The sequence below is a fragment of the Sinocyclocheilus grahami genome, unplaced genomic scaffold (genome assembly GCF_001515645.1).
Source record: "Sinocyclocheilus grahami isolate Dianchi unplaced genomic scaffold, SAMN03320097.WGS_v1.1 scaffold959.1, whole genome shotgun sequence".
Taxonomy (NCBI): Eukaryota; Metazoa; Chordata; class Actinopteri; order Cypriniformes; family Cyprinidae; genus Sinocyclocheilus; species Sinocyclocheilus grahami.
In genome coordinates, this window is record NW_015506138.1 from 524,200 (window position 1) to 539,023 (window position 14,824).

Here is a 14,824-nt window from a genome sequence, read left to right on the forward strand (position 1 = left end):
ACACATACATATATATATATATATATATATATATATATATATATATATATATATATATATATGTATGTGTGTATATATATATATATATATGAAACATCAAAATGAAACACTTGTGCTATATTTTTATGGTGAAAAGTTTCTTCCAGAACTTTTTTCTTCTCTCTTTTCTTACCACAAATACCTTAACCACAAATAACTTGATAAGTAGTCAACTAGCAGAAATGATTAGTCGTGCAAAACCCCCTTATGACAGTGACATTTGCTTACATTCAGTCACACAGGTACTTTCATATAAAAGTGACTTACAAATGAGGAAGATCCCATGCAATTCAACATCAAAAGATCTTGTATATAAAAGAACATCGTGATAAAGTAATGGGATAAATACTTCAAATGAGATGCAGCAACTTTCATTTGTTTTATTAAATGCAGCTTTGCAACAGAGACAACAGCACTGTCATTCATCTCATGGCATGACTTCTCTTGTAGGAAAATTTCAAACATGAGATCCATGTCTCCTGCTCCAGAGTCCAGCTGTGTGTCTATGAGGAGCGACGCGTCAATGGATCCTCCAACTAATTTCAGTTCGGGAGACTCTTCTGCTAAACGGAGGTGAGGAACGGATCATGGATGAAGCACATTAATTATCAGCTTTATCCTATTGGATAATTGGTCAAGATTTTGTACTGTGTTTAAAATTAAGGAATGGACACAATCATGCGTGTATTTACTCGTTTATAAATCAATCAATGGCCTAGGACCTAAATACATAGCAGATATGCTCACTGAATATAAACCTAACAGACCACTCAGATCATTAGAATCGAGTCAGTTAGAAATACCAAGGGTTACACAAAACAAGGGGAGTCCGCTTTTAGTTATTATGCCGCCCGCAGCTGGAACCAGCTTCCAGAAGAGATCAGATGTGCTAAAACATGTCGGCTCCGCCCTTTCTGGAGGACTAAAGCGCCATTGGTTTGTGCAGCTACACAAACGTGAACAAATCAGGCTTCAGTAACAGAGTCAACAGGAGTTTACCCATACACAACATGAAGTGAATGTTCGGAAGGGAACTCAAAACTGTTATCTTGGGAAAAGGATGTTGCAATAATTGGGTGCCAATAATTGTGGCCAACGTGAACTAGAGAAAAACATTTATTTCATAATGAGATTTTCCCCCCACTTTACATTGTTTTATTTCAATGAAAGGTTAGAAGTTTGTAAATCTTTTGAATGAAAGATGCAGCAACTTTCATTTGTTTTATTAAATGCAGCTTTGCAACAGAGACAACAGCACTGTCATTCATCTCATGGCATGACTTCTCTTGTAGGAAAATTTCAAACATGAGATCCATGTCTCCTGCTCCAGAGTCCAGCTGTGTGTCTATGAGGAGCGACGCGTCAATGGATCCTCCAACTAATTTCAGTTCAGGAGACTCTTCTGCTAAACGGAGGTGAGGAACGGATCATGGATGAAGCACATTAATTATCAGCTTTATCCTATTGGATAATTGGTCAAGATTTTGTACTGTGTTTAAAATTAAGGAATGGACACAATCATGCGTGTATTTACTGTCACTGAATAACAATTTGCATGTTCAGCTACAGTAACGAACAGGAAGGATCAAAGTCTTTGAATAGCGAGATGCTGCCAGATGCCATCTTCAGGGTGAGTTTCATTAAGTTTTTGGTCATAAACTAGAGGAATTCTATAATCTATAATCAGGGATGCACATAAGTGGTGGGCAAAAATGCACTGGGTAAATAAGTTCAGACCACTCATTTGTATATCGACATGTTTGACAGCTGTTAATGCACAATCACTGTTTTAGATCGACTAACTGTAATAATGTACAAGATTTATGTTCAAACTTAAAGCATAAATCTTATCAGCGTCGATAGCCTTGTGGGCAGTGCTCCGACATACAGCGCCGTTGTGCTACAGGTTTCCAGAGTTTGAATCTCAGCTCGAGGACCTTTCCCGATCCCGCACCCCCTCTCTCTCCCAATTCACTTTCTGTCAACTCTAAAACTCTCCTATCACAATAAAAGGCAAAAATGCCAAAAATAAATCTAGGCTACAGTACATGCTTCCAGTTTCAGAGCAAAATGCAAAACTGACATCTCATGCACTGATGAGATTCACTCGGCAGCACTAAAACCAGCAGCGCATAAACTTGCCAAAATACTTACTTAACCCTGCAATATAAAATCTTGATGATTTTAGGTATGATAATGTTGAAAAATGAGAGGTGTGTATATATATGCACAGCAGACACAACAGACTTATCTATGTTCCTTGACAGTTTTCCAGCATTTCTTTGCAGTGTCACAGATTAAACTTTTCCCGTCCAATGACGTGCCTGATTTTTCTTCGCCGCTCTGCTCTGTCAGCCAAGCGCTCACCAAGACGCCGAGGCCTACCCTCGCCTCCACTGGCGAGACTTCCAACCATCCTCCTATCGTTCGGCTGTGCCAACAATTCCCCCTATTGAAAAGTGGACCGTATTAAGCCTGGTGGCTCACAACATCCGAGCACAAATCCTGGCAGGTGCAAACAGACCTCTCATCTTTACTTTCACTCCTTCCTGTGTCTGAATCCATCCGCCATATAGACTGCGGAGATTTTTCATTTACATTAGAAAACCAAAACCCACATGCATCATGTTTGTTGTCTTTTCCCGAGTTTTCCATTGCGTTACTGAAATAACCTGTTCAGCCTTCCCCCATAGGCAGCACAAACTAAATGATTATTTGGCACTAATAGCTAAGCTTGTATTATCCTATGGATGAGGGCACTTCTACACTTACCACAAGTCCTTCTCTGCAAAATGCGCAGTATGGGTCTTTAAATGGAACCAATGCCCTTGATCTTCACAGCAGAGTGTTCCTAGGCTGCAGAAATATTTCATGCATGATCTGCATGAATCAGAAGCACAATCCACCATGTCATGCCCACAAATGAACCCCTCTATTCCCCCCTGCCCAGTCACAACCCCAGTTAAATCCACCAGCTAAGTGCCAAGACCTGCAACCACCAACACGAATAACAATTTTAGAGGATTAGATTTTAGAAGCGCCGTCTTTTGCTGACAATTTCAATGTCTGCAAATGCTCCAGACAGCATCGCCGATACCTCCACATCTGAAAATAAAATAATTAATTAATTTAAAAACAAAAAATTACTTATCGGCTCCAGTGAATATTTCTCACTTATCTATCGAACCATCTATCGAACTATCTTTATCTGTGAGCCCTCCCGGTTTGGCTCCCCAAATTACGCTGCTCCTCGTCCATTGGCTAGTAGGACCTGTCTGCCCGGCACTGTGAGCTGCTCCCATCAGAGGTTGCATGGACCCTCCTGGTCAAAGCACTTGGGCTTCTTCGCGAAACGCCAACCCATCAAATTTCAGTGCTCATTTTTGGGTGTTTAGTCTATTCATCAAGCGGCTGTCCATTGCTCAGTTGCTTTTGGGGGTACTCTGGGTTCGGGCCAAATTCCGAGCTCGGAGCTCTCCCTTCGGAGAGCAGCACACCAAATATGTATAACCTTTACCCCATTTATTATATGTAACTCATGAATTCATATAAAAAATAAAACAGTAAAAACAAAAAAAATGTAAATTTTAGCATTGAACTTTTAAAGTGTACTATAAAATAATAGTATTTTTTATGTAATACTCTTTTTCTTTTTCTTTATTTTTGCAGTTTACAAATGCACTTTTACCAGCTTGTTATCAGCTTGTTATTAGACTCATCTAGTGTATATAAACTCATAAACATCATCCACAAGAGTCAGTTCCCTTCAGTATCTCTTAGCAGGAGTTTTGTTATGGTGACATTAATGTACTAAAACTCCTGTGCATTGTTCTCTTCACTCTCTGATGGAAGTTGAGCATCTGAATGTTCACTGTGATTAAACACTAATTTCAGGAGCTCGAGGACACAAGCATCTCTTTGATGAAGAACGAGCTGAGAAGATTCAAGAAACTGCTGAACCCAGAGTAAATTTTAGCATTGTACTTTTAAAGTGTACTATAAAATAATAGTATTTTTTATGTAATACTCTTTTTCTTTTTCTTTATTTTTGCAGTTTACAAATGCACTTTTACCAGCTTGTTATCAGCTTGTTATTAGACTCATCTAGTGTATATAAACTCATAAACATCATCCACAAGAGTCAGTTCCCTTCAGTATCTCTTAGCAGGAGTTTTGTTATGGTGACATTAATGTACTAAAACTCCTGTGCATTGTTCTCTTCACTCTCTGATGGAAGTTGAGCATCTGAATGTTCACTGTGATTAAACACTAATTTCAGGAGCTCGAGGACACAAGCATCTCTTTGATGAAGAACGAGCTGAGAAGATTCAAGAAACTGCTGAACCCAGATTACCCAGCATGCTCTGTGAGAGAGGAGGAGGAGGAGGAGGAGGATGAAGGGCAGAGTCGAGTGAGCGAGGCAGTTCTGAGGATTATGCTTCATGTCCTGAGGAAGATGAACCAGCCAGAACTCGCTAACACACTCCAGACCAGTAAGAGCCAGATTTCAAACTCTCTAGCATCGTTGCTGCTCATTTGTAGTGAATCATTTTGATTTGTTAATTTCGATTGTGTCAGTTACTTGATTAGGCATGGAATTTGCTTTGTTGTTTTTCTGTTTAATTCTTAAAGGGTTAGTTCACCCAAAAATGAAAATTCTGTCATTAATTACTCTCCCTCATTTTGTTCCAAACCCATAAGACCTTCGTTCATCTTGTGCATTGTTCTCTTCACTCTCTGATGGAAGTTGAGCGTCTGAATGTTCACTGTGATTAAACACTAATTTCAGGAGCTCGAGGACACAAGCATCTCTTTGATGAAGAACGAGCTGAGAAGATTCAAGAAACTGCTGAACCCAGATTACCCAGCATGCTCTGTGAGAGAGGAGGAGGAGGAGGAGGAGGAGGATGAAGGGCAGAGTCGAGTGAGCGAGGCAGTTCTGAGGATTATGCTTCATGTCCTGAGGAAGATGAACCAGCCAGAACTCGCTAACACACTCCAGACCAGTAAGAGCCAGATTTCAAACTCTCTAGCATCGTTGCTGCTCATTTGTAGTGAATCATTTTGATTTGTTAATTTCGATTGTGTCAGTTACTTGATTAGGCATGCAATTTGCTTTGTTGTTTTTCTGTTTAATTCTTAAAGGGTTAGTTCACCCAAAAATGAAAATTCTGTCATTAATTACTCTCCCTCATTTTGTTCCAAACCCATAAGACCTTCGTTCATCTTCAGAACACAAATTAAGATATTTTTTATGAGATCTGGGAGCTCTCTGACCCTCCATAGACAGCGATGATATTACAATGATCAACGCACAGAAACATAGCAAGGACATTGGTAAAATAGTCCATGTGACATCAGGGGTTCAACTGTAATTTTTACGAAGCTACGAGAATACTTTTTGTGTGCAAAGAAAACAATAATAACATAATTTATTCACCAGTTCTTCTCCCCGAGTTACCGTCTTCCACCATTTTGGAGAGTACCCCAGATTGTAATCAACACAATCAGCGTTGTTTACGTTCAGTAGAAAGCGCGCGCGTGATGAACTTAAACAATGTTGATTACATTCTGGGGTACTCTCCAAAATGGTGAAAGACGGTAACTCGGGGAGAAGAATTGCTGAATAAATTGTTATTATTGTTTTCTTTGCGCACAAAAAGTATTCTCGTAGATTCGTAAAATTATGGTTGAACCACTGATGTCACATGGACTATTTTACCGATGTCTTTGCTAAGTTTCTGTGCATTGATCATGGTAATATCATTGCTGTCTACGGAGGGTCAGAAAGCTCTCAGATTCCATCAAAAACATCTTTATTTGTGTTTCGAAGATGAACGAAGGTCTTACAGGTTTTGAATGACATGAGGGTGAGTAATTAATGGCAGAGTTTTCATTTTTGGGTGAACTATCCCTTTAATGGTCCAGTGATGTCTGCTTACAGCAATTTCATATTTCAACTAAAATTGGATATTATAGTTTGTAGACAAACTTTGATGTTGGCTTGAGAAATCTTAGCCTGAAAGTTTAAGCTGTAAGTTGTAAGACTCAAATGGTTTTAAAAGCTTGAAGTTTGAAGGTTATAGATAGTTGCGAGAGTGTTCTGGGTGGTTGTTAGGGTGTTCTGGATAGTTGCTGGGGTGTTACTACGTGTGGTTGCTGGGCTTTTCTGGATGTTTCTAGAATATTGCAGTGCAGCATAAATATTGTTTCTGTTGTATATTGCAGAGCTGATCTCAGTGAGTCAACAACAACTGAAATCAAGACTGAAGCAGAAATTTCTGAAAATCAGCGAAGGAGTCTCAAATCAAGGGAATGCAACACTTCTGAACGAGATCTACACAGAGCTTTACATCACAGAGGGAGGGACTGCAGACATCAACAACGAGCATGAGGTGAGACGGATTGAGACCTCATTGTCCAGAGATCGAAAGACACTGGAAACACCAATCAAATGTAATGACATCTTCAGATCCTTACCTGGACAAGACAAACCCATCAGAATGGTGCTGACCAAAGGAGTTGCCGGAATAGGAAAAACCGCTTCAGTGCACAAGTTTGTTCTGGACTGGGCTGAAGGAAAAGCTAATCGAGACGTTCACTTCGTCTTTCCGCTTCCGTTCAGAGACCTGAATTTGATGAAGGAGAAACAGATGAGTCTGATGGAGCTTCTTTGCTGTTTTTTCACAGAACTGAAACCTATAAAATATGATGACTATAAAACCATCTTCATCTTCGATGGTCTGGATGAGTGGCGTCTTCCTCTGGATTTCCAGAACAATGAGATTTTGTGGGATGTGACCAAATCGGCCTCGGTGGATGTGCTGCTGACCAACCTCATTAAGGGGAACCTGCTTCCTTCTGCCCTCATTTGGATCGCCACGCGACCAGCGGCAGCCAATCAGATCCCTGCAGAGTTTGTCGACCGGGTCACAGAGGTACAAGGGTTCAGAGACCCTCAGAGGGCTGAGTATTTTCGGAGAAAAATAAAAGATCACAATCTGGCCAATAGGATCGTTGCACACATCCAATCGTCGAGGAGCCTTCACATCATGTGCCGCATCCCAGTGTTCTGCTGGATCTCCGCCACTGTACTTGAGAAGATGTTGGGTGAAGCAAAGAGTACAGAGATTCCCAAGACTCTCACTCAAATGTTTGCACACCTCCTGATCGTCCAGACCAAACTGAAGACCCAAAAGTATGATGGGAAATGTGATGTAGATATTGAGCAGGCCAGAAAGAGCATCCGGTCACTTGGGAAACTGGCTTTTCAACAACTGGAAAAAGGCAATCTGGTCTTCTACGAGGAGGACTTGAAGCAGTGCGACATTGATGTCCGAGAAGCATCCATGTACTCTGGAGTTTGTACCCAGATCTTTAGAGAAGAGTTTGGGCTAAAGCTGGAGAAGGTGTATAGCTTTGTGCATCTGAGTGTTCAAGAGTTTTTCGCTGCCTTGTTTAAGTTCCTTTCCTTTGCTCGGGAGAACAAGAAGTCCTCAATGACAGACTTTCTGAAGCGTGAAGTGGACAGGTCCTTGCAGAGCGAGAATGGACACCTGGATCTCTTCCTTCGCTTTCTGGTAGGGCTTTCGCTGAAGTCCAATCAGACTCTACTACGGGGATTATTCACAATGACGAGAAGCTCCCAGGATCCATGTGAAATTATTGAGTACATTAAGAGTAAAATTCGAGAGAATCCCTCTCCAGAGAAGTCCATCAATCTGTTTCACTGCTTGAACGAGCTGAATGACCAGTCTCTGGTGCAGGAGGTCCAGACGTACCTGAGCAGTAGAGGCACCCATCGCCTCTCTGGAGTCAAACTCTCTCCGGCCCAGTGGTCAGCTCTGGTGTTTGTGCTGCTGAACTCGGCGGAGGACCTGGATGAGTTTGAACTGAGGCAATATGACCTATCAGAGGAGTGTCTTCTGAGGCTGCTGCCGGTGGTCAAAGCTTCCAGAAAAGCAGAGTGAGTATATTAAATTTGCAAGCCCGTTTTAACTCACTTTTGTATAAAGCAGGGGTCTCCAACCCTGCTCCTGGAGAGCTACCATCCTGCAGATTTCAGCTCCAACCGGATCCCAGTTTTGGAGCCTTAAAAATCATGATTACAAAATAAAAGTTTATTAGGAACCAGAATATAAAAGGATGTTGAGATATCTTTAATACTTCTTTAGTTACAGGCACACAAAATTATATTTATGGCACTCAGACATACGTTGTATGCAATTGTTTAGAGGGAAACAAGATAGAAACAAAATACATTTCTACATTTTTTGTTATTCACATGTTCCACTTTTTAAAAAGTATCAACTGAATGCAAAGTGACCCACATTTGGTTTTCGACCACTTAAAATGTGTACTATTTAACCCTTTTTTTCTTGAAGCCATATTGAGAACCCAGTATCCCTGGAATTGAACCACATAGGGCCTTAATTGATTATATGAACTGGTTAAGTTAGCCTCCATGTAAATCCATACTGATTGCTGTTATTGGAGATTAAGGCATGTGTTTATTCTTTGCCAGTCTGAGGGGCTGTAATCTCACAGATCAGATCTGTTCAGCCCTGGCCTCCGCTCTCAGCTCTATCTCCTCCAGTTTAAGAGAGCTGGACCTCAGTGACAGCAACCTCCAGGTGTCAGGAGTACAGGTTCTTTCTGCGGGACTGAATAGTCCTCACTGTAAACTGGAGATACTGAAGTATGTATTTTTATACGTTGTTTTTTTAATCCATTAATATTTCCAATTTCACTTTTTTATTAAATTGTTTTAATCTCTCAGTGTCCTTATGTTCTGATATTATGTATGTCCTCAGTATGAATAATTTTAAATTTAGTGCAAGTGTTTCTGCAGGTTGTGTAACTGCAGTATTAGAGAGGAAGGCTGTGCTGCTCTGGTTTCTGCTCTTATATCAAACCCATCACATCTGAGAGAACTCAGTTTGAACTCCAATAAACCAGGAAATTCAGCAGTGAAGCTTTTGTCTAATCTACTGGAAGATCCACACTGTAAACTAGAGAAACTACAGTGAGTGATATTATCAAATCTATCTTTCGGCTTCATAATTTCTTTGATATATTAAGTTATTTTTCTTATACTATTTTACAACAAATACACAATCTTACATTAAGTTAAACCGTATATACCTAAATTATTGCTGTCGATATAAAAAAAAAATTACATTATTTCTTCTCATTTTAAGCATGAACTCACTTCTTTTTGACCAACTTAAATGAAATGTTTTGCAGATTATGCAAGATTTAAATTATGAAAACCACTCTACATTAGTCGTACATTCATGCACAAAATCACTTATTCTAATGCTCACACACTTGCAGCTCATTACTCAATTTTTGCTGCTGAATGAATGTGTGTTAAGCTATATATATATATATGTTTCTCTCTGTAGGCTGTATGACTGCAGTATTGGAGAGGAAGGTTGTGCTGCTCTGGCTTTAGCGCTGATATCAAACCCGTCTCATCTGAGAGAACTCAATCTCAACAATAATGAGCCGGGAGATTCAGGAGTGAAGCTTCTCTCTGATCTACTGAAGGATCCACACTGCAAACTAGAGAAACTACAGTGGGTAATATTTGATGAATGATATCACAATATCCTTAGTGCTAACAAACTTCACTCATCATTTTAAACAAATATATAAAACACAGTTACTTTATCACTTATGTTGTTTAGAATGTTGCAGTGCAAAAATAGTAATGGTTTAATATATACTAAAATTGATTTCTTTTGATTTTGGGGTGAATTACTTTAGTGTAGACTAGCTTTGTGAGATCCACAAAGTGGCTTGTTTCACCATACCTAGAATTAAATTTAAGCTTGAGTTGGATCACCACAGAAAACATTGTTATCAGGCAAATGTTTGTTCCCGGTGCGAATGTCCCTATTGTGTTTCTATTCAAAATCTTGTTCACACTGCAGCAGATATGAAAGTTTGGCATCAAAGAGCCTCAAGTGTGAGGTGGTTTTTCTCTGCAGGCTTGATGGCAGCAGTATTGGAGAGGAAGGTTTTGCAATTCTGGTTTCATCTCTTAAATATACAAAACAAATATATAAAACACAGTTAATTTATCACTTATGTTGTTTAGAATGTTGCAGTGCAAAAATAGTAATGGTTTAATATATACTAAAATTGATTTCTTTTGATTTTGGGGTGAATTACTTTAGTGTAGACTAGCTTTGTGAGATCCACAAAGTGGCTTGTTTCACCATACCTAGAATTAAATTTAAGCTTGAGTTGGATCACCACAGAAAACATTGTTATCAGGCAAATGTTTGTTCCCGGTGCGAATGTCCCTATTGTGTTTCTATTCAAAATCTTGTTCACACTGCAGCAGATATGAAAGTTTGGCATCAAAGAGCCTCAAGTGTGAGGTGGTTTTTCTCTGCAGGCTTGATGGCAGCAGTATTGGAGAGGAAGGTTTTGCAATTCTGGTTTCATCTCTTATATCAAACCCATCACATCTAAGAGAACTCGATGTGAGCTGGAACAAACCTGGTGACTCGGGAGTGAAGCTTTTGTCTGACCTTCTGAAAGACTCAAACTGTAAACTGGAGAGACTACAGTAAGTGATGATTCATCTTTAGGGATGCAAATTGCATAACATCTCCAACAATTACATTAAAGGTGCTATATACAATTTTTACATGCATCAAGTACAATACTGCACTGTAGGATTGAAAATATTTTGCCAATGTTTATATAGTAGCATAATACTTAATGTTTACAAAGGCCAAATGTATCTCAATTTCATTATACAGTAACACTTTTAAAGAAATAGACATGGTGAACAAGACAGAACCTCCAAAAATGGTGGCAAACTGCAGAATCTAGTTGTTCCTCAAACCAAGGGACGGAAATATAGTCATAATAGCATGTTACAGCCACTAGTTTTCTACTGTAGCACTAATTATCCCTCCACTTCCCCCAGCTCCACCTGTCTAGATCTGCCTAGAGATTTATGTATGTCTGTTCATGCAGCAGCAGCGTGTCTGTGTATCTATTGGCAGTAGCAAGTACTCAGGCAGAAATCATGTTCATGGATGAGCTAATGATTTATTAACGTAGTAGAATGAAGCATGGTGAGGCTGAAAGCTGTCGAAGCGAAACGAGGCGCTGAACGAGAGTGACACACGGCTGGAAAGCAGCGGAGCTTTTATTACGCCACAGTCGAGCGCTTCCGCTGCTTCCGGTCGTGCGTATGTGGGGTAAAGCAGCGGCGCTTTTATTATGCCACAGTCAAGCGCATCCGCTGTTTCCGGTCGTGCGTGTGTGGGGTAAAGCAGCGGAGCTTTTATTATGCCACAGTCGAGCGCTTCAGCTGCTTCTGGTCGTGCGTATGTGGGGTAAAGCAGCGGAGCTTTTATTACGCCACAGTCGAGCGCTTCCGCTGTTTCCGGTCGTGCGTATGTGGGGTAAAGCAGCGGAGCTTTTATTACGCCACAGTCGAGCGCTTCCGCTGTTTCCGGTCGTGCGTATGTGGGGTAAAGCAGCGGAGCTTTTATTATGCCACAGTCGAGCGCTTCCGCTGCTTCCGGTCGTGAGTATGTGGGGTAAAGCAGCGCTGTTTTATCATACTAGATACATTTAGTTCTGTTATAGTGCTACTCTGTGCGGTCGTCACCAATCTATTAAAACACACAACTTATTAAAGCGTCTTTGCTGTTTCCATGTTTTCTACAAAACAAAACCGGAAATCGAGGGGTTATGACATCATTAGCAGGCGACACTATGGACACGCTCCGTATCATCAGTTAAAATAGCTTATTTCTCTGGATTTAAACATTCTTCAAAACATTTGGGATAATGTAAGTACACAAGTCATCAAAATATATAACACTGTTCTAGTGGTTTTTGGATATTTTAATAAAAAAATTGTACATATTGTGCCTTTAAATGTGGGGTAAAGGTAATGAACAACCTGCTTGTTAAAGCGAATCTACATAATCCTGTATCTGAGGCAAAATTACTAAATATTGAGAATGCAACAGCCCATATTATATTTTTCTAAATCCAATTGATCAGACACTGATCAGAACTAGATGATAATAACCTCCTCTATTTCGATACGTCTTGACGCTTAAATTAACCAATCACATTTTAAAGGGGACATAACACACACGGTTTCACCCAATCTCATGTTAATCTTGAGTACCTATGAAGGATGCAACACTATACTCTATATCTCCAAAGAGTCTTTAGTTTTACCTTATTTATAAAAGAAAGATACAGCTTTACGATTCTCTCCGGAAACAGCCGAGCTCCTGGAGGCGTGTCGTGGGCGGAGCTAAAGAGTCACGATCTTTTAAGTGCTACCGATTGCCAACAAAACACAGAAATTTTATGCAGTTTCACTTAACGTCTGGAGTTCCCAATCATGACCGGTCTATTTTTATCACCGATATCGCTCCATCTTTCAGTATCAAACGATGTGCAAATCCACCGTTGAACTGGGCCTTGTTTATAAAACCAGTTTTCACAAAAAGAGCAAAACAATCCCCTTAAAAACGCAGTATAAAACGCAGATACCAGGGAACAAATTTAAACAATATAACTAGTATTAATAGTATTCGACAAAATTAAAAGAAAGCAAATTTAATTTATTATGAATAGAATATTTCAATATAAAATATTTAGATATAATAAACTGACTGAAGTAAAAGTACAACACGAGATGCAAAATAATTCAGAAACGCCTTGTTACGCCTAAAAGTGGCGTTTAATATCAATCAGCTGGGGGCAGTTAATCTATAAATTGAGTGTTTCTACTAAATAAATATTTTACCAAATAAAAGAAAAACAAGGTAAAGTGTTTGAGTTTGTTTATCATATGAAGCCCTATTTGTCTATGTTCAGAATAACTGAATATATAAATAATTATATCGTGAAATATATCGTTACCGTGAAATACAATTAGTCATACTGTGAAACTGAATTTTGGTCATACTGCCCACCCCAGCTTCAACAGTGCTTAATTGGTTTCTCAAATCACTTGTCTGTTAATTTGGCTTTGTCCAGCATTAAGTGCGTCTTTTGTGCTCGCCTCATCCTTATCTTTTACCTGCAGAGTTTGAGTGCTGATGTGTAAGTGTCTTTGTCTCCTCAGGCTGGAGTGCTGCGGTATTGGAGAGGAAGGTTGTGCTGCTCTGGCTTTAGCGCTGACGTCAAACCCGTCTCATCTGAGAGAACTCAATCTGAACTACAATGAACCCGGAGACGCAGGAGTGAAGCTTCTGTCTATTCTTCTGAAGGACCCACGCTGTAAACTGGAGAAACTAGAGTAAGTGATGATAGTTAATCATATTACTTTTATGTATTTACAGATGCTTTTTCCAAAGTGACTTACAACATAGCAGCATAAGCAATTCATCAAAGAGCCAACAATATTCACAGTATGCAATGCCAGGTTTATTAGAAAGCTAGATTACAAAACGAGATGGAGCCGAGGAGAAATGCAGAGAAGTGCATTGGTTTAGAGATGTGGAGTGGTTAGTTGCTGGTGGAAAAGTCTATCTTCATCCTTCATTCTTTCTATATTTTGCAACACAATTAGGAAAACATAGATTTTTAATATGCTTGTGCTTAGTTTAGCACCAGCCTTAGCAACCTAGAGTTTGTGTTGACTGACATTTACTGCTCATTTTCTTCTTTGCAGGCTGGAATATAGCGGTATTGGTGAGGAAGGTTGTGCTGCCTTGGTTTCATCTCTTCTATCAAACCCGTCTCATCTGAGAGAGTTCAATTTGAGATCGAACAAACCAAGAGATTCAGGAGTGAAGCTTTTGTCTGATCTACTAAGGAACCGACACTGCAAACTGGAGAAACTAAAGTGAGTGATGTTTTAAATGTTATTTTTAAATAACATTATTTTCAGTAGGATATATTTAACAGTCATCATACATAAAGCCCATGATACACTTTCTAATTGAGATTATTTTTATAAAAATTGTGATTTTAAAATGAAATTTAGGGTGCAAAATTTGGCCAAACGTTTGTGATTATATATCAAGATAGCTGTATAATCAAAATATTTTTGTTATTGTTATTTACTAAATAAAACACATAAAAGTTACTAATTCAGAACAAAATTGTAACGAGGCGAACGTGACGACAGACGTGCGGATCCATATGCAAGGCTTTTATTTACAGACGTGGTCAAAACAGTGGCAAACGGGTATATTGAGGGCAAGACACAAGAGTAGTCCAGTGAACAGGCGTGGGGTCGATCTCCGGCGAACAAAGTCCAAACCGAGCGGCAACCTCCGGCTCTCTCGTGAAGCCAACACAGAAGTGACTTAAACTGTAATTCATCGACTGGCCGCTAGAGGTTGTCTGCAAAAGAGAGTCAGTCCCATAGACTCCCCATTTTAAAATGCCCAACTTTACAGCAGAAAAAAACATGTTTACAGCCTGGTTCAAAAAATTATTTTGGTCTATATAGCTAATTTTGCCCTTCATGATAACTGTGAGACGGGTGAATTTTTTTATAACTCATCCGTTTAAATTATTTTAACCCTTAAAGTTGTGCATAATTAAGGGCGTGGCCACTTGAGTGACAGGTGGATTGCCGCTGCTGTCACCACCGTCGAGCTATGGGGGCGTGGCTTCAGCAACCTGCTCCCGCCTCTTTGCCCATCTTCGATTATCCGGGAGTGATGCGCGGTGACGCGCTGCCAAGATGGCGACTGCCACCTCCGCCCACTTTTGAACTTCAAAAACTTTCTTCGGAGCCCTACGGGTGACGTCACGGACACTACATCCATGTTTT

General features: G+C 39.8%; 1 protein-coding gene across 1 annotated transcript in view; it reads left to right on the forward strand.

The window, feature by feature from the left end:
* Positions 1-14,824, forward strand: part of LOC107564766 (NACHT, LRR and PYD domains-containing protein 12-like) — a 30,735-nt gene that overhangs the window by 11,483 nt on the left and 4,428 nt on the right. The window contains exons 2-12 of the mRNA XM_016249919.1: positions 490-612; positions 1,332-1,454; positions 1,609-1,669; positions 4,319-4,532; positions 6,268-8,005; positions 8,564-8,737; positions 8,891-9,064; positions 9,447-9,620; positions 10,448-10,621; positions 13,163-13,336; positions 13,712-13,885. Of these exons, the coding sequence (XP_016105405.1) occupies positions 503-612; positions 1,332-1,454; positions 1,609-1,669; positions 4,319-4,532; positions 6,268-8,005; positions 8,564-8,737; positions 8,891-9,064; positions 9,447-9,620; positions 10,448-10,621; positions 13,163-13,336; positions 13,712-13,885 (3,290 nt within the window). The 5' untranslated portion in view covers positions 490-502. The remainder of the gene's footprint in view (positions 1-489; positions 613-1,331; positions 1,455-1,608; positions 1,670-4,318; positions 4,533-6,267; positions 8,006-8,563; positions 8,738-8,890; positions 9,065-9,446; positions 9,621-10,447; positions 10,622-13,162; positions 13,337-13,711; positions 13,886-14,824) is intronic.